We start from the raw sequence: 20,553 nt of genomic DNA, 5'->3' as shown, positions 1-20,553 counted from the left end.
TTCTGCTTGCAATGAAGAATGCTTTGCTCCCACATTCACATAGCTAGATTAGGGCAGCCTTATTTAACAGCTGATTAACAGGAGATGACTCATGATGGCTACAAGAACAAGAACATCTAACCCAGCAGAATGGATTGAGCCAGTCCACTAAGACGCGCCAGTTGTCTGTTAAGAAATTTTTGCAAACTTGACCACACATGTACTCAGCACTCACATGCACACACACAGACAAACAAGTACACTGAGTTCCAACTATGCCTTGTTCCCCAACCCCTGAGAGTTGGAACACCCATGTAACTAGGGGTGTAAAAAACTATTAAAAGAGGATGAGGACGGGTTCTTTAGAGAGTGTAGTAGTATGAGGCAGTTCCTCTTTCTCCTCGCGAGTTGTCTAACAAAAACGCAAGTGTTTTCTCTCGTTTTTGTGTAGTGTTTAATAAATGTCTAACAGGTAAACCTGACAGTGTAGCATTAGTTTCTCTCTCCAGATACACATTAAATTGCCTGCTATTTTGCCGTTCAATGTTGGAAACGCTCCACTTTAACGCTGTTCCAACGAGACTTTTGTGAAAAGTGTAATCGATCACCCAAGCAAATTAATGCCACGTCCCCAATAACACTAGCCGGTTAGCATAGCAGCTAGCACGACTTATCCGTCTTTCTTGCTTGCTAATCACTCCGCTTAATTGCTTTGTGAGAATGTCAATACTTTTATATGCCGCCATGGAGGCTATCATTACAGACGCTCCCCTACTTACGAACATTCGAGTTACGAACAACGGTACATACGAACATTTCTGCGCGTACAGTATGTCGAAAAATGTTCGGAAAGAAATGCTATAAGTTAGATTTTGTATTGCGCGTAGTGCTTCTTTCCGCCGCTAATACCGACGATTGGCGCTGTGAGAGCTCATTGGAGGCTGAGCAACGTGGCGAGGAGGAGGAGGAAGAAACGCCGGTGCCCATGAAGCAGGAAATAACTTTTGAAGCCGATTCCAGCGACGACAAAGAATCTCTCATGATATAAAATCCTCCTCCTCCATCATCTCCTTAAGCATCGAGTACATCTTCCAAAAGTAAGTTAAACTTCATTTTATTTATCTTATTATGTACATGTACATACTGTGTGTGTGTGTCTCGCTCTCTCTCTCTAACATACGTAGTACAGTACAGTACTGTACGTATTCTCTCCATTTTATTAAGTTTTTTTCAGTACAAACCAATGCAGGTTACTTGTACAAGCCTTAAACATACTTATATAAACCTTCAATATACTTATATAGGCTTTAAACATAAATTATAATACAAAATATAGCACTGAAGCAACTTACGAACAAATTCACCTTACGAACGATCGTCCGGAACGTAACTCGTTCGTAAGGTGGGGAGCGTCTGTACTAACTTTAGGAGTGACAGCGCAACGTGTTTATGTGCAAAAGCCAGCCGAAGCTTGTTGCTATGCTAGTCTAGTATGCAAGTAGAACGCATCTTGTCTAGACTTGAGTACCCGCTCGTAGTTATTAGCTAATGTAAGCATCCCAGCAAAGCTTTTTGGGGCTGCCCCTATGCCATTCAATTTTTGGAAACACTTAAAATCCTTGTTTTAATTAGGCTAAAAATGCACATGTGATGTAGACACGCAAACTGTTATGCAAAACAGATTATTTCAAGCCGTTGGCCGAAAGGTGCGAAGGAGTTCCCAGCATTCTTTGAGGTGGCATTTTTTTTAAAGTTAATAATAATTAAGGATTTGTTGTTTTAGTTAAGTTTTTCAAAGTAATATTATTTGTTATTTGCATTCACCCACTTGGTTTTCTATTATTTTTTGTTGACTATAAGTCGTTTAAATAATGGATGGATGGGTGCATGATACTTGACCGTAAGCTTGTAATGTATGACGACTACGTATAATGGTTCACTGTCGAACAAGCGTTCTGTCACTAATTTTGTTGGCTCTCGGTGACAAATGATGATAGACACAATAAGAAAAAAATGACATAAGTGATAAAAAAAATTATCGTCTTCACGATAATATCGTCGTATCACCCAGCACTACCGGTATGCCTGTATAAAACCCAATTCCACTAAAGTTGGTGTTGTGTAACGTGTAAATAAAACAGAATACAATAACTTACAAATCCTTTTCAACATACCGTATATTCAATTTAATACACTACGAAAACAAGATATGTATTTGCAAATATTTATTAATTTTTATTTGATGCCTGCAACATGTTCAAAAAAAAGCTGGAACAGGAATAAACAGGCATGTTTCCCACCGTGTTACATCACATTTCATTTTATCAACACTCTATGGACTGTATGCACACAGCACCAGAGGTGGGTAGTAACGAGTTACATTAACTTGAGTATTTTTTTGAAGAAAATTACTTCTAAGAGTAGGTTTACAACACAATACTTTTTACTTTTACTTGAGTAGATGTGTGAAGAAGAAACGCTACACAGGGAATGCGCAAAAAGAATTCTATGTGAAGCTTGGGTAAACCACTGCACGTTTGTTTGACTCGGTGACGGGCAGAAGAGAGCCGTTGTGCGCACGAGCCAACCTTGCAAAGCATTATGGGTTATGGAGTTGATTACATTCAATAGCGATTATTGTACATCAGCTTTGTTGTGATAAAAAATAGATGTTATTTGAAATCAAATGAAACATAGAACATACATAGAACATAAAGTTTAACAATAAATAACAATATGTATACAGTGCATGTATTAGTATAATTATACATGTAATATTAGCATTATATAATTGTGACATTATTTATATTTTTGTTCCAGGTTTATGATCTGTGTTCTTATGTTCAATAAACAAACAAAGACAAACGTGTCTCCTTGCACTGTTGTTCGAGCTCAAAAAGTTTTTATTTTATGATTTGAAGATGCCAGCATTTTCACACAATTTTATGTTTTTGTCTGTCTGATGACATTGTTTTAAAAATAAATCAGACTTCATGTTCAAGCAGTTACTCAGTACTTGAGTATTAATTTCAGCAAATACTTTTTTATTTTTTACTTGAGTGATTTTGTATGACTCATTTTTACTTTTAAGTAACATTATTTTGAAGTAACGCTACTCTTACTCGAGTAAAATTTTTGGCTACTCTACCCACCTCGTCACAGCACTTCCTCATTCGACGTCATAAGACACCAAAACTTGGTGCGGGGAGGCTTTAGCGGAGTGCACTGTTGATGTGATGTATAACTCTAAGCCTAAATCCTTAACCCACTCAAAAAGAACAGGAGCTGCTCCTTTCTTTAACACTCTTACAACCAGAATTTTATAGGGTCTGCATCACGGTAGTTTAAGCCCTTCCACAATTAACTATAGGCATATATGATCATTAAATCTTACCTTTGAGACCATGGCGAGGTTATTTCTTATGAAAAAAATAGTTATTTTGGTGGCTATTTTTTTTCTAACCCGGAAATAAAACGCCCGGTTCAGTAAAACCCTGCATCTCGCCCTCTCGTCCACAAAACTCTGGAGCTCTCCGGAAACTGGCCGACTGAGCGGTGGATCGCTTCTCGGGCCCGCAGGTCGCTCTCAAGCGCAGGGGAGGCCATGAGCGAGTGCACCAGTGCGGCCGAGACGCCAGAGGCGGGAATTCCGTCAATATTGACGGAAGGTCAGTCAATCCGTCAATAACTGACGCCCATTTTGTTGACGATTGAGGGCAAACTTTGAAAAAATGACGAATTAAGCATTTACGTAAGGGGGTTTTCGTCCGTCCATTTTTGTGTGTATTTTAGGTACAAAGTGTGATATCACTTGTGTCTTAGGATACATTTATATTTATGACCCTAAGGTAATTCCATGCCAAAGGGGACCTTTGCACTATGAATTGAAGTTATAAGTCATTAAATCTCTCTATTAAATGGATACATCAAGGTGGATATTTTGATAAATAATAACTCTATACATGGAACAAGCTTTCCTAAAATTTGTGTTGAGTCATTATGCATCCCTTGTCCGTTTCAGTTTCCTGTCTTGAGTTAAAAGGTTTACTGAAAACAGTACATGAACTACATGGAGGTCAACACTACTCACCACGCTTGCTTGCTTGATTATTTTGCAAACACAGTTGGAGAAAAACAGTATAACTTCTTTGGCAATACTAAAAAGGGAGCAGAATATCCTCTACCTATAGAACTTAAAAATTCAAAGATTACTTAGGCTTTCATATTGAAAATTGTCCATTATTCATTGTTTCTCTGAGTATTTACATACACTTGTAAAGAACATAATGTGTGCTCTGTGGAGTTACCAGTCATTTCTACAGCTCCGATTTTTCTCTGAGTGTGATTGGAACAGATGCTTCTTTGTCACAAAAATTATTCATGAAGTTTGGTTCTTTTATGACTTTATTATTGGTTAACAGAAAAAGTGACCAAATTTACTGGGTTAAAAATATACATAAAGCAACATGAATTTGCAATTTTGGTGACTTAGAATGTTTATTAATAAAATTTGCTCCACCGTATGGCCACTTACTTCTTGTGAGTGATTATGAGTGACTGACTTCTCTGAGGCCATTGAAATAGGACTCATTGGATACAAAAAAACGCTACAATAGGAAAGTTAAAGGAGCTCAGCAGTGTCAACGCATTCTGGAAAGGCAAATCATTGACTCAAACAAGTCAGAAAAGTCACTTGGAGCCATTTCAGAGCAGCTACAGGTCCCAAGAGCAAACAAACGTCACTGCCACAATCAGCAAGAAAATGCAAACTATCACCTGCTGCTAAGAGAAATTGTTCAGGAGGGTGAAGAGTTAACTACCAAAAAGCAGATCGTCCAAGAATTAGAAACTGCTGAGTACAGGTGTCAGTGTCCACAATCAAGCGTGATTTGGCATCGCCATGGACTGAGAGGCTGCCGTGCAAGGGGCGCACTTGCTCCAAAAGCGGCACCTTAAGGCTCGACTGAAGTTTGATGTTGATCACATGGACGAAGATAAGACCTTCGGAAGGAAAGTGCTGTGGTAGAAGAAACAAAAACTGAGCCGTTTGGCCACAATGCCCAGCAATATGTTTGGAGGGGAAAAGGTGAGAACTTTGCCTACTGTCAAGCACGGTGGTGGTAGTATTTTGCATTGGGGCTGTTTTGCTGCCAATGGAACTGGTGGTTTACACAGTGTAAATAGGATAATGAAGAAGGTGGATTAAAACTTAAATTTTTTCCAAAATCATCAGTTCGAAGGATGGGTCTTAAGTGCAAGTTAGAGACAGCACAATGGTCCCACAACACATCACCCACACACATCAAAAGTGGTAAATCAATGGCTAAATCAGGCTTTTCCTCAGCATTTTATTAGCACAGCATCCACTTTGTTTGGCTTTGTTTGCAGGATAAGTTCCTCTCCATGAAAAAAATAATAATAATTTTGAAGTTGTGCGCACTGACTTCCCCCATCAATGAATGTCGAATAGTAATCGTTGAATGTTTTTTGCCAACCACACACCCTACTTCAACAAACATGATATATGATTCGGGCATGCAATTCGTCGTCCTCAACACCCACTCCAAAAAAAAAAAAAGAAGATTATTATCCTGGGTGGAATTCTGTCAGTTTTTCCTAGGGATGCTAGTTTCAACCGATACATATAAACCAATAATTTAGAAAGTGCCAGTGTCGATAACCGATAAGTGAGCCGATAATTGTTTACAAAATGAACTTGAATACAAATATACTGTCGATTCCTACTATAGGTCTAACGTACACATACATTGAAACATTGTGTATACAGTAGCACCATCAAACTGAATTTTTGAAAGACAACCGGTAACTAATTTTGAGTTTGCCAAAACAAAACAGTCATGTTTTAAAAATGCAACAAAAAAATGCGAGATGTTGGGGAGACACAGTAAAGAAAGCCCACACTGACGACTGCCAAGTCGCCATGATGCATCTTCTGTCCGTTGTGCGCATTATGACGTCACAAATATTCGACACTAAAATAACCGAGGGGACGGGTTGAACAGATGGACCAACATGGCATGTCTATTATTATCGGCGGATTTCTTTATCATCTGGTGCATCTGTATGACGTCAAATTGGTTAATATTTATCAACAGATTTCTTGATTATCTGGTTTATCTGTTTGACGTCAAATTGGTCGATAATTGCCAATAATTATCGGCCACCGATAATATCGTGCATCCCTAGTTTTTTCCCAACCACCGGGCTTGCCATCACAACCTCGGAATATTCAAGTCACATCAGCCCTTACACCGCGATGACGCTACCGGGAACAACTTCAAAATAAAAGCTCTACCATGCATTGATCTCCATAAACTACTTGGAAATTATATTAGTTATGATAACTGTGTACTGTCATGCATACTGCCATTGGCATGAGTATGACTTCCTCAGTCATACTCGAGGACTGAAATCAGCCCTATTATTTAGTTATGATAACTCAGGGATGTGATTTGACCAAAGTGAAATTATCTGAAAATTTAGCCGGGGGTCTGGGAGCCGCTGGCACCCAGCTAGGTCCAGGGCAGTGCCCTGGTGGGGTTTTCCGTGTTTTTAAGTACTTTCAATGCACTCACATGACAAAGAAATAGACAAAACAACAGCATAAATTTTCAATGTATATTGAACTATCCCATATAAAATGGCAGTTTTAGTCAACTCAAAATCAGTCACATTCAAAAACATTGGACTGCCTTTGCTTTTAAAAACTATCACTGAGAATATCATCATATCTAACTAATGTGATAACTAAGTTAACACATAAATAATGTTGAAGAGTTCAAATTTCATGAACAAATAATTGTATCATGACCAAATGAAAAGTAACTCATATTAGAGCATACCACAAATGTCTTTGTTATAGCAGAAGATGTTATCTGTCGGAGTCATGTGCATACACAATGAACTACTACTACTACTAAAAAAATAAATAAAATACAAAAATCGGATTTTTTTTTTTTTTGGGGGGAGATAAAAAAAGCGGAATTCCGCGAATTAGCGGAAAAATCACATCCCTGATAACTGTGTACTGTCATGCATACTGCCATTGGCATGAGTATGACTTCCTCAGTCATACTCGAGGACTGGTTTCAGCCCTATTATTTTTTTTATTATGACAATTTTGTAATCATGTAGAGTAATAATCAAAATCGTATTTGAATTTCGATTAATTGCACAGCCCTACCTACCACATGGTCACCCAAGTTGAGCGGTATAAGTCGCTATGGCTGGGGGCAGCACAAAATTAGCTGGTGGCGGCCGCCATAACATTTTCAACGCAGGAAAAACCCTATGTATATTTTTCACCCATCAGATTAACAAACTGTTTCTGTTAACCCATAAAAGAATCAAACTTCATTAATGTTTTTTGTGACAAAGGCATATCTGTTCAAATCACTCTATCAGAGAAAAACCTGAGTTATAGAAATAACTGGAAGCTCAGGAGAGCCATGACATTATGTTCTTTACAAATGTATGTAAACTTTTGTTCACAACTGTATTTGTTAGTAAAATTGCAATATGTTTTTTTATTATTGAGCACTTAACGTCTGCACTCAAGATTCAGGTTCAGGTTTTGCTTGAGCAGTCCAGATTACATTTGGAGGTGTTACAAACATGAAAACCAGAGAACAGTCTACAAGTGAAAAAACGGAAATTGTTGGAAAAATAAAGGAAAATAATAGCTGTTGGCAAGAGAAATATGATTATATAATGAGGCAATATCACCAATTCCTAACAACTCACCACACCATTCACAAAAAATGAATTTTATAACTAGTCTATTGTATAACGTTTTGTTTGTTAAATGCAAAATCATGCAAATGTAGTTACAGTTTCGGTTTTCATTAATATAGCATCACTTGTGTGATGTGTGTGATGATCATGAGGCATGCGGACGCATTACTTTGAGGCTCAGTCTTAAGTCAGACAAATGACTCAAATGAAAAAGTGACCAATTTACCTAAAGATGCAAATTCCAATAGTACCCTCATTGGGAAAATGGAAATGTGCACACGTTTTCTTTAAGGGACAAATTGACAAATCTTTGTGCAGCCTCCTACTACCTTCAGTGATTAATCAAGAGGATAAAAACTAGGTTGTAATTAAAAGGATCTGGACATGCTCCCAGCCTCAAAACTGGCAGACCCCCATTGAGCTTCTTCACAAGCCCATAAACAAATTCAAAGAATAAATGAAGGCCATATAAAAAGAACATAATTCACCATAATGAGGGAACTTAAGCAATAACACCAAATGGCATATGTGGTGTCAAAATGAAGAGAAATTGGTGCTTTCTACCATTATGAAAGGCTTAAATTTAAGGGTGAATGGAACATGGAACAAAATAAAACAAAAAAAATGTGAATCCTAAACACGAGGAAGGTAAAGCTATTACTGATTTGTTGACATATCTTAGCATGATTGGTGTCACCGACACAGATTTTATATTCAGAAGGTAAAAGAGCATACATTATGTATAGGCAACTTACATGAAGAACAAAATAGCTGTACTCACACAAATCTGGTATTTAACCAGAAAAACTTTAATAAATCATATACAGGTATTGGCAGTTATTATATTCGATTTAGCACACAAAAATACTAACAAATTGCTTCTTTTTTTTAACTGATACAATTTGTTGGAATGCATGACAATAGCTACATACGCCATCCACAGATGGAGAAAATGGATTGCGGGTTCGAAGGCTCATTAATGCTTGAGCAGACGAGGGGGAATGAAACATTCAAGGCAGAAAAGGGCATTTATTGATGATTCCCTCACATCTCATTCATGCATTAAGTTGATTTTAAAAGCAATTAATACACATGGTCAGGGAAATGTAACAGAACACCGTATGTTCTTAACCTGTCGAACATTTCCCAGTCAAAGCCCTGAGCAATGCTCTGCTTTGCATTATAAATGACAGGATAAATCTTAATGGATTGGGGATAATCAACTAGCCATGAAGGCTGCCATACACACACATTCACTACACATTCTAACACATACACACAACTGTGGACGTCCAGACACAAGGGAAATTAAAGGCTTTGAATACGTCTGCATTGATTATTTTAAATTATTAGCCCACCTCTCTTTGGACCTCCAATGCTTTTAGCCTCAGCTTTAACACATTTACAGAGACTTATTGACTATAATTACAACTGAGTCTTGGTAATGGACACATCAATTATGAGTCGCACATGTCTCTGACCATGCAAGCGTTGCTCAGGGAATCCCAATCTGTGGTCCATTAGCGTTTCTCTCACTGGTCTGAAGCCTAATCAGTCTTTGCCGTCACGTCTAGTGAAACAGCTTTTACCTGGCTATAGCAGATATAGTAGATTAGCTTTACCATAGGGCTGTGTGGCAATTTGGCAAAAGGAGGTTATACTGTATCTCCCCTTTAGCTTTGGGTTTTGGTTAGGGTTTATTCAACTTGTATATAAAATCTGTAAAGTGCTTAAAAATCCAGTGGACTTGCAGTATGTGAGGGTACGAAAAAAAAATGCATCACCCAAACTTTGGTAGTCACATTTACAAAAGATAAACACTGTAGTTACACTTTACTGATAAAAAGATCACATCTCATTTGAATTGATTAATGTTGTCTATCTGTTTTGTTTTTTTAAGCCTATTTATTGGGCGATACTTAGAGTGAGAAGATTTTTGGCCCAATGTTAAGTTTTAGGTTTAACGTTGTCTCTCAATCTATACAACATCAACTACACAGAGGCCAGCATTTTTATGGCCCAATCTACCCTATCTTGCCATGGCACTTTCAGCTCATTTTATGGCCCAATTTAGTCTGCTGTGCCCTGCCACTGATAGTTCATCCCATCTCTATAATTATCAAGTTTTTACTTACATTAAACACCTTGTCAGTTTCAGAATAAGAACAGCTTTTAATCATGCATTTTAATGAAGAATAAGAGCTGTGACATGCTTTCAAAATCACAATATATGTATATAATATTATGTGCCAAAGGCATGGAGTCAAATACACTGGATATCGCTGATGTTCGGCCGAAACCTCCTATGTCACAATTTGGTAAATGCATTTACCGTATGTGTTTTTTATTTTTATTTTTGATAAATTGAAAATCTGGTGTTTCACTTTTTTGGGTCTTATTTATGTTGTTGTGACTTACTCCACTATGATTACTGTTTTATTATTATTTTTCTTTCTAATTCAATATGGCTAAAGTAAGTGTGTTTCCATTACCCTCAGTTTTGCACAAAAGCAAGCTGGTAAAGGAAACAGGATTTTCGGGGGGGGGGGAAAAAACACTCAAATATTGTAAAACAGTTTTCACGCTCTCATGAGGTGTTTTTTGAGACGTGTAGAAGTATTTCACAAAAGTGTAATGGAAACACTTTTTTGCGCATTCCCTGTAGTCATGTGACCCCCCGCACGTTCACGGAGTAGAGGAAGTAGAAAGTACGGGGCCACTCGTTTTCCTGTCAGAGCTGCCTCCCGAGGGGATAACAAGTCTTTTTAAGCACAAAGCCATTTAGCTATAGAGCCAAGGCCGCCGTTCCATGCACGCTTCATATCGTTGCATGAGAAATGGCCGTTCACCCGGGCAACATGCAATCGAGCGACATACGGCGCACATCGTCGTTGAAATCCATTACATCCGTCCGCACCAAAACACAAGTTGTAAGTGTGGACACACACAGAACCAGCACCACATATTACTTGGTATGGGAAGGTTAATTTTGAAGTTGGCCTTCTCTCCGCATTGGTGGTGTTTTGCCAGACGTGTCAATTATTCCCCACATGTATTTGTTTACTTCGCTGGATTTATCTTTGCGCTAGTGGCTCTTCCGACGGAAATTCGGCACCGTGCCGGAGTACTTTAAGCCCTGAATATTGCTTTTATTTTTTGCAAAAAACTGTAATGGAAACGCAGCTAGTGAGAAATTGACCAATCCCATGCAAGGGATTGCTTCTCTCCTACTAGCTTAATGTTTCCCTTACTTTGCTTGCAAACTGTTTTGTCTTATGCTTGTATTTTTTGGTATGTTTTTTGTTGTTGCTTTTGTTAGTGTGAAGATGGGACTTTTGGTTTGGCCCCTTATGAGTTAAAGAATTTCACAAACTGCCATTTGCACATAACTGCACAAGGCCGTCCCTTTACATTGTATTCACCTATGATTTCTGTTGTTTTTCTTGTTAATAAAATTGGCGGGGGGGATGTTGAATGAATTAATTACTTAAAGCTACTGGACGCTGAAAATTTTACTTTGAATTAAACGTCACACCCACAGACAGAGGGCGGGAATTTCTAACCTGAATTCTGTCTGAAAACTATTGGCCATAGACTTGCAGGAGTACCCATTGTGAACAGCTAAGGTGTTAATTTACTAATTAGAAGATTTTTCAGTCATAAATGGTCAAATAAAAGGCTATTGTAGAGATATTTTTTTCCAAATTGTTACAGAGAGCAGCTTTAAGTGTTCAACTAATATACAGTAATTATAATGTAACTTAAGTAATGCAGTAATTAGATTTTTGTTTTGGCTTTTTTTTTTTTTACAGGGGTTTGTTCACTTCTATAGTCACTATGCATGTGAGATAGCAAGGAAGAGAGGGTATAAAACAGCATACATACCAGTATGTGTACGAATGTGTGCCAGGAAGGCCATGGAATTGCTGCTCTTGCAGACCTTGCCACAGTACTTGCACTTATTGCCTTGGTGCTCCTCCCGCTCACGATTGATCTGTTCCGTGTCCTCAATCACATACTTGTTTACTTGTCTCAGCAGCTCATCGTGTTTCTCCTTGATGTGAATGAACAGGTCTTGCTCCGTTTCAAAACGATCTGTGCATTTTGTGCACTTGAAGCAAGCTTTGCCGTCATCCCGCTCAGCGAGGCTGTTCTGCTCATTTCGGATGTGTGAAGCGCTGGTTAGGTGTTGATGCAGGTTGCTCTCAGTGTAGAATGATTTGCCACACACCATACAGTGGAAATGTTTATCTTTGGTTGGGTGCTTCATTGAGATGTGCACATTCAGGCCGCTTAGGCCGTCTGCCAAAAAGCCACAGTCGTCACAGCGAATTCGGGTGCTTCTCACTTTGGCTTGAACACTCACTTCCTTGTGTTCAAGCTTTTTGACATAATGTGGCAAGGGCCCACAGGGCACTGGTGCTTCTCCTGTCATGTCTTTAACTGCAGCTGCACCTTCGAGCGCAACTCCTTCCGGCAATGCCTGCCCCCGTTCAGCTAGGGCCTTTACGGACATAATACAGGTATCAAAAGGTCGGGCAGTGGACATTCTTGGAACTGAAACACAGCTTTCTTTTGTGCTGGTACCTTCAGTGCACTTGTCATGTTTTTCTTGAATTTCTTGCGGCGATTGTTCCACATCAAGTTCAATTTCTGCTTGGGGCATATTCTCAGACTGTGCTGTTTGCCCTACTGTACAATCATCACCAGAAGCACATGAAATGCTCTCTGGTTGCTTATCCTTTGCTTTGCCAGGTAGCATGACCACCGCATCAGCAGGCTCAATAGGGACAGGAGATGCCAATGTGTACTGTTTTTTTTCTTTCTGGCTTAGTTTTGGATCATCTGGGATTTTTAAAGGTTTGGAATTAAGATGAACTGCTGCACCACTAAGATCAATAACCTCATTGAGTTCTGCCGGGGTCTGTGAAGACTTTTGGCCACCATTCTCTTGTTGTGCCTGGAATGTCTTCCTTTTCTGCTTGTGTCTCTCTGTGCCAGCATGACGAGACATTTCCTCGCTTGTTTCTGCATAGTAACTGCATGCCAAACAGACATATTCTAATGCTCTGGTGTGCTTTTTATTCACATGGAGATTAAGGGAAGGAATTGAGTTAGCTCTAAAACTGCAGTGACTGCAAGCATATTCTGTTGGGTCTGTGTATAACGGTGTTTGTTCATCTTCACTGTGTATTTCCGAGTCTTGAGATTCCTGCTGCATGTCTCTGGTCTCTGAAGCTTGATTTGGTTCCTGGGATTGTGTATTTGTGGGTTCCTGGGGTAAAAGGCCTGCATGTTTTTTGACAGGGCTGCTTTTTTCACACTGCTGTACACGTTTCCTGTGTTTCTTAGTGATACAATGGCGATCAATGTCTCCTTTGGTCACACAGCTGTAGCAGCACAGAATACACTTGTAAACATACTCCTTGCTGTGTTTGCGACGGACATGGACACTGAGGTTGGCAGCATTGGATACTACCAAGCCACAATAACCACATTTGGTTGAAGCAACTTGTTTGGGTCTCCCTCTTTTAGGTTTTGGAGGTGCCAAGTCCAAGTCTTCCTCATCTAGAGCAACTTTAGCAGCCTCCAGTTGCTCTTTAAATCCCTGAGTCACACCACTTATGCCGTCTCCACCCCCATCTACTTTGGCTACCTTCTCAACACAATCAGCGGAGGAATGAGAAGCGCTATTCTGGCTACTCTGATTTTGTTTGTGAGTTTCTGAGCACAGGTGTTTGTCCATCCATTGAGATGTGGCAGAAAAGAAGTTACATAATTTACAGCGGTACCAATCCAAGTTCGGGTGCTTGATGCGAGCATGGCTCTCCAGTAAAGAAAGTGTGGAAAACCTTAAATCGCAGTTTGCACACTTCATTTTAAATCTGTTCCCTGTACATTTTGGGTCCAATTGTTCAGTGGTTATCTTGACAGCACTTTCAGTGTTCTCAGCATCCTCTTCTTCCTCCATGTACTCTTCTGCATCAACTGAAAGACATTTCGAAGACACAGTTACTTCTGGCAATTCAAACCTAGATGTATATTAATAACTAATTTGTATAAATACATTCTATTTTAAATGTTTTAGGTGTCCCAAAAACGCATTTATACGTTGTTGTTTTATTTTTTTATGCTAGAGCATACAGAAGGCTTTGATGCAGCCTCTGAACTGCAGAGAGCGGGTGAAGCAATGGTATTAATTACAAAAACGCCCAGCAGGTGGCAGCAGAGTATAAGAGATCATCCAGGGCCATGTTGCAAACAAGCTAATTTACCCACAGTTCTCAACAGATTTGTGAATAATGATGAAGTTTAGCTATATTCTATTGCTAATTACTGCAAAACGGAAACAGATAGAAATATACTTTTTCCTGACGAAAGAAGAAACTCTAATCTTTCTTCTGGTAGGTTCCATGTTTTTATAGCAATAGAACACAATATTCTGTGGGCCTTTGCAAAATCGGTCCAAATCCAGTAAAACAGCTGGGAGTGAAGGGGGTTGTTTGAGTGAAAATGGCTGGGAGTGAATGAGTTCATGTTGACCACAGATGCCCCTTCGCTTCCTTCCTAATCATGGTGGTAACCAATTTATCTCCACCAGAAATTAAATGAATTAAAAACATAAATGTATACAGTGGAACCCCCTCAGGTTACATTATAAAACCAAAACTTTCACAAACCGATGTAATGTTTCCCATTTAAATAAATTGAATGAATTAATCTGTTCCAGTCGCAGAACAGCGTTATATTTTCCTTATTTTGATGTCTATGTGGATAAAGATCAATTATCTGCAATATAGAAATGGGTGAAAACATTATTGATGATGAAATAACAGTGGGTTTGCCATAAGCTCATTGTGGTGTCTTAGCTTTTTTGCGTACAGTTATGTTTCCATTTTAGTGCTGTCAAAGTTAAAGCGTTTAATTAATTAATCACAAAAAATAATTAATCATGTATTAATGCAAATTAATCAGTGTCACACTTTTAATTTTGACCGCAGATGATAATTTAGCTGACAGTGGACAGTTACGCTAAAGGTAGTACAGGTTGTTTGAGCAATAAATCTAACTACATGCATTAAAGTAAAGCATTTAAGAAAATGTTTGCATGTGACATTCAGAATATTTTTTCTTGTCAAACTATCGGGGTCATTTTTTTCCCATTTTAAATTATACAAGTAATAAACCAATTAGAAAAAGACGAGGATGAGTGTGTGCAGTGGATAAAACAAAAATTTGAAGACGTCCTCATAACATCAAATGGCGGAAGAATTAACACATAACAAGTGCTCTCTAAAGTTGACAGGCAACATTTTTTGATAAAAAGCCTTTTTAATTAAGCAAATAATCGTGATTAATCAAAATTCTAAGATGCGATTAATCTGATTTAAAAATTACATTTTTTGACAGCTAAAGTTTACATTGACTGTGATTACTGCTGGCTTCCAACAGGGTTCTACATTAAGCCTATTTAGGGGATGGCCCAGTTGGGTCACTATGAGCCATGTTGTGGTGGCCCTGCCAGAACCAGCACTGACCTTGTATATTCATGATATAATACAAAAATGTTCAATGAATGATTATTTTATATTTAAGGGTTCCTACACATTTGAAATTTCAAAATTCCGTACTTTTCTATACACTAATTTTCAGACTTCTCTGCATTATTTTTTTCTCTGAGAAATATGCTACATCGATCTGAGTAAATATATCAGTGTACCATAAATAAAATATGGGGAAGTCAGCTCAAAGATTTTCTTTAAAATAATATGCTGTATACCCACTATTCACTATTCAATTAAGCAGCAAAATCGACCCATTTTGATCAATTTCATTGGGCGGCCATTTTCCCACTTGCTGTCAACTATAAAAGAAATCACAGTTGCTAAGGGTTCAGCCAACGAGCAATCACAGCTCATCTGTTTTCCGAGTTTAGTCATGAGACATTCAAAAGCTGAGCTGTGATTGGTCATTACATGACCCTGAGCATCTATGATGTCAGCAAGTGGCAAAAAGGCCACCTATTCTATTCTATTCTATTCTTTTCATATATGAAATTCACTGATCTGAATATATGACTGGATAGTCGATAGCCCATACAGGCCTGTGCAAGCCGTTGAAGCGACAGCGCGGCCATCTAGCTCCTCCCATCTCCCGAGCAGACTACTGTATGAACTATACGGTATACGTACAGATTACACATATACAGCTCATAGGCTCTTAGTATAGGGCCGGCCGGAGTGGGGGGGTGATCACTATTTTTTAACCGGTAAAAATAACTAAATAAGTGGACGGTATGTGCTGCTTTGAAGGCTAGGGATGGGTACCGAAGACGTTACTTTTTGTGGTATGGACCGATTTGTGTCGGGACTTCCGAGCACCGATTGACGTAAAATCAAATGGTGCCATGTGTCGGTTCTTTCAAAGTTGTGACTGTGCGGGAGTGGAAGAGTTGACGATTTTCTATGGCGCACTTGAACCCAACATGCACCAGCGTACTGACATCACACACTCGCACAGGATTTTACGTGCGAAGAACTTAGATTCACACTTTGTTTTTTTGTAATATTAACTTATGTTTATTAATTATACCTCAGTAATTGTAAAACTTTAAACCTTTATTTTTCCTCTGGCTCATTTAAATGAAATTTTATTTATTTTTTTTTTTTTTCAAGTTCTACATATTGAAAGGTAATTGTTAAATTGATTTAAAAAATATTTTACAATTAAATAAACAATGCTAAACACCCACATTAATTAATAAATCAAATTTAACAAATAAAACATAAATAAATAAGAGAGAGTACAAAACTACCAAAAATTGGTAGCGTTGAGTACTGGTATAGATTCCTAGGTACCGAGTATTGGAACAGTACCGGTTCAAATGTGAAAGGTACCCATCTCTATTGAAGACCCCCTTTTTCTTTTATCGCTCAGTTCCTTTGACCCTAATATTAGATTTTTTTAAAGTTATAATTCTTTAATAATAATAAAAATAAAGTTTCCTCCTGTAAACATCATTAAACATATAATTTATACATGTATTGAAGGCAAGTTGTTAAATGTCTGAAGTCCTCGTTTATGTTTAACCAATTTAAAACATCATAAATCATGCTGTTTCTACTAAGTACTGTCTCAAATGTTCTCCAATTTCGATACTGTAAATGTATAGGATCTAGGGGTGTCAAAATTTGTGCATTAATATCATGTTAACTAAATCTTCCTTTAGAGGCACACATTTTTTTTAACGCTCGATTAACGACCGCCCCTTATTTGGAAAGCCTCTAGTAAGGTAATTCCAGTTGCAACACAGCAAAAACATCCACGTCAAAATTACCCAATAAAAATGTACCGTACTGCACTGAAACCAAAATACACAATGTTTAAGGGGCAGAATGTTCGAGCGGAGGAGCCATTTGGACTGTGTAACACTACCACCGGCTCCCTGCTTTGACAGAATGCACTCGGTAGCGCCGGTGTTAGCAATTAGCACCGAGCTAGGCTGCTACAGCGCTGTGAAAGCCAAGAGCCGAATGGATGCCATCTTGTCACTTGGAGTGACTCCAAGCCACTTGATCTTTTCAGGGTGCGCACTCTCCATTCGCCACGTCGCCAATGACGAGGTGAAATGGGGAGTGGCGACGTGAATATTCCCCACGCTCGCCACATTGGTGCAGCCAATTTTGTTAACATTGCACTGGGGGAATATCGCCATACCAGGCATAAGTGTCCGTAAGCAACAACAAAAAATGGCCATATACAAATTGCATACAGTAATCCCACAATCCTCGATGCAGCCAGTGACGCACACGATTGGTTAGAGTATAATAAACAACATCGCTCCAAGGCCAATGACAGCATTGTTTACATCTGCCGGTACGGTAGCAGTATGCTGATGCTAGCAGACGCACTATTTAACCATGCAGTCCAGGAACGCAAACCCTTGTCAAATCTGCGTGGTTTGCCAACGTCCCCTGGCTTTGACACAACGAGGAATATGCTAACTTTTTTGGTAGTGTGTAAAAAGAAGGATAATCAGACGCTTTCACGAGCGAGAAGTCAGACAGGATCGCGGAGATACCAGGTAATGTGCACGAAGTTAGAAGAACATCAAAGGTACGTGGACTGTGTTTCGTAACCCGTTTCATTTTATTGTAAGATGATTTATTTTCACATTTTATTTGTAGGGCTCTATTTTGTTTCTGATTTGGGGGGTAGGGGACGATTGTAAATGATCGCCATTGGCGGAAGGATACATAAAAAGGAAAAGAGATTGTGACAGTTGTGTTGTGAGTGGAGAGCTAGAGGAGACAATAAATTTGTGCTGGAGCTAGCTATTCCTTCCCCAAATGCTGTTTCTTCTTCCCACGACCTTTGTTTGGAGTGATCCACGATACACTCTCGTATTCCCTAAGATTTAATGTTACATTATTTTAATGTGTCGTCACGTCAACTGCGCACATTTGCCAATATAAACGCAGCGCTGATTAACGATTGTTGTCTTCAGTTGCAATTGCAGTTGAATGTAATAATGCAGTAATCGTGACAAAACGTTACTGTGTATTAATAAAATTCCATGTGCAAAACATAGCAGTATAGAGACAAAAAATACCACTCTACAAGTTCCACCATTGGGATCAGCATCTAAATACAAGCATAGTGGTCTTAAGTGTTCTTAAAAATGAGGTAAAGGTTTTATTCCTAAAATACACTTATTATTGTAGCAAGTCCACCCACTGCAACATTATGCACAGTTCAAACATTAACACTGTACTGTATAAGAAAATAAAAGTGTACTTAAGTAATGATTAAAATCAGATACATTGAGAATATTGCATGAAAATCATATTTTAATAAATGTTAAAAAATAATAATAAATAAATAAACATTAAATAACCTGTAAAAAGCATCACAGTTATTATTATTTTTTGGGGTAATGCATTAAATATTTTGTAAGGAAAAACATGTGCAAAGACTGAGATCAGTTTAGTGCAGAATTGCTGAGGTATTTCGGGAAACTTGTTCACCCTCTCAATTGTCCTGTTTTTTTTAGTTGTTGTTGTGTGGGCTAAAACTGTGACATGCTGCTGCAACCAAGGAACAGTATATAAGTGCCCACATTTCTTTCATCTGTGGCAATTTGGCGCATTTGCCACTTTCATTTAAAAGAACTTTGTCCATTTCTACCACTACAATGTGCAGTTAGCCATCAAGCTATGCCTAGAACCAAGCAGCAAGCTATCCGCACTAGCTAGCAGCGGTAAAGTGCTCCAGCCGTCTGATTACTTTTTAAAGACGTTAATAGTAATACTACAGCCCGTAGACAGCTGGGGTAGGCTCCAGCATGCCCGCAACCCTTGTGAGGATTGGCAGTTAAGAAAATTTATTGATTGACTGGGCACACTTTGATGCTGACAGCTTGACTAATTTGCCGTTCCTACTGATCACTGATTAACAAACCAGGCTTACTCAAATGTGCTATTTATTTAGCCGCCAAAATCGCTATTGTGGGTCTGACGTCACTTTAGTTCCATTGGCCAAAATCTATGGGGAGAGATTTGTATAAAATCTCACTGTTTCAGAGGAAAACATTTTGCTGACAAGCACACTTTAAGTAAAGAAGAAACAAAAAGTTGATTATCTAAAAATAAAAACCATTTGGTTGTTAATTATTACATGCAAATGTATTTTTTTTGTCTTTTGTATTTATAATTGTTCTTTAACCAAGAAAGTATATACAGTACAGGTATATTTTTATTTCTATCCAAACACCCGATTATTCGCTAGAATTTTCAGTAGGATATCCAAATACCAGAATATTCGATAGCTGCAGCCCTAATAATATTAATTTTGAGTTGTTTTGAGGCACGATACACGAGTTCTTTCACCACATAGCCCTGTCAAAACTAGCTTGCACCCTACAAGCCATACTGCATAAATAATATATATTACAAATCATTTTTGGTCCAAAAGGAACTTACTTATTTATAGTGTTTCAAATAATTTTATTTGTCTTAACATTTTAAAATGTTTAAACATTTTCTTGTTTTCAACAAAAAAAATAATAATCATTTGAATAATCGTGATTTTAATTCTTATTAAAATAATCGTGATTATTATTTTTTCCCTAATTGAGCAGCAATACAAGAACGTAACAAAATAAAAGTTAAATGTCAGGTAAAGGAGTCACTATAATACAATTTAGCAGTAATAAATGTAATTATAATACATATATTTGTTGGAACTGGTGTCAAGTTGTATTTTACTATTTTAAAAATGTGCAGAAGTTCACAAGTTACTTCATGTTAAAAATTTAAACGCTCTTAATATGAAAAGAACACACGATCTCTTCTGGGTCGTATGCAGTAAAGTTGTGTCGTGTTACAATGCGCATCCATATTGAACTTAACAAAATAAAAGCATTAACATTGTGCAAAGGAGTCACTGTAACATAATTTAGCAGTATTGAATTAAATAACAATGCATATATTTGTGAGGACTCGGGTCAAGTTTTTTTTTTTACAGTTTTAAAAATATGCAGAATTTCACAAGTTACTTCATTTTAAAAATTAGTCAGCTCTTAATATGAAAATTAAAATGCACTAAGCTGTCACCATTGTCTTACAAACGCCATTATGCCATGTATTTGTAGAGACAGAAAAATGACCAACACAATGTCACACTTTTTTTTTTTTTACAGTACAGTACATATTTTTCATTTTAAAACAATTTGATGAATTGCTATGAAATTACTGTATCAATTACAAAAAAACACAACCATATTTCTATTAGGTTAACATTTCTTCTCACTTTTACGTT

At 38.0% G+C, this 20,553-nt stretch overlaps 1 protein-coding gene across 1 annotated transcript in view; it reads right to left on the bottom strand.

The window, feature by feature from the left end:
* The window catches only part of znf407 (zinc finger protein 407), a 198,134-nt gene that overhangs the window by 173,918 nt on the left and 3,663 nt on the right, over positions 1–20,553 (bottom strand). Inside the window, exon 3 of the mRNA XM_077576585.1 lies at positions 11,620–13,722. Within this exon, the coding sequence (XP_077432711.1) occupies positions 11,620–13,722 (2,103 nt within the window). The remainder of the gene's footprint in view (positions 1–11,619; positions 13,723–20,553) is intronic.

This window comes from Vanacampus margaritifer, chromosome 9 (assembly GCF_051991255.1).
Source record: "Vanacampus margaritifer isolate UIUO_Vmar chromosome 9, RoL_Vmar_1.0, whole genome shotgun sequence".
Lineage (NCBI taxonomy): Eukaryota > Metazoa > Chordata > Actinopteri > Syngnathiformes > Syngnathidae > Vanacampus > Vanacampus margaritifer.
Note: the sequence above shows the minus strand (reverse complement) of the source record. Positions and strands in the feature narration are given on the sequence as shown.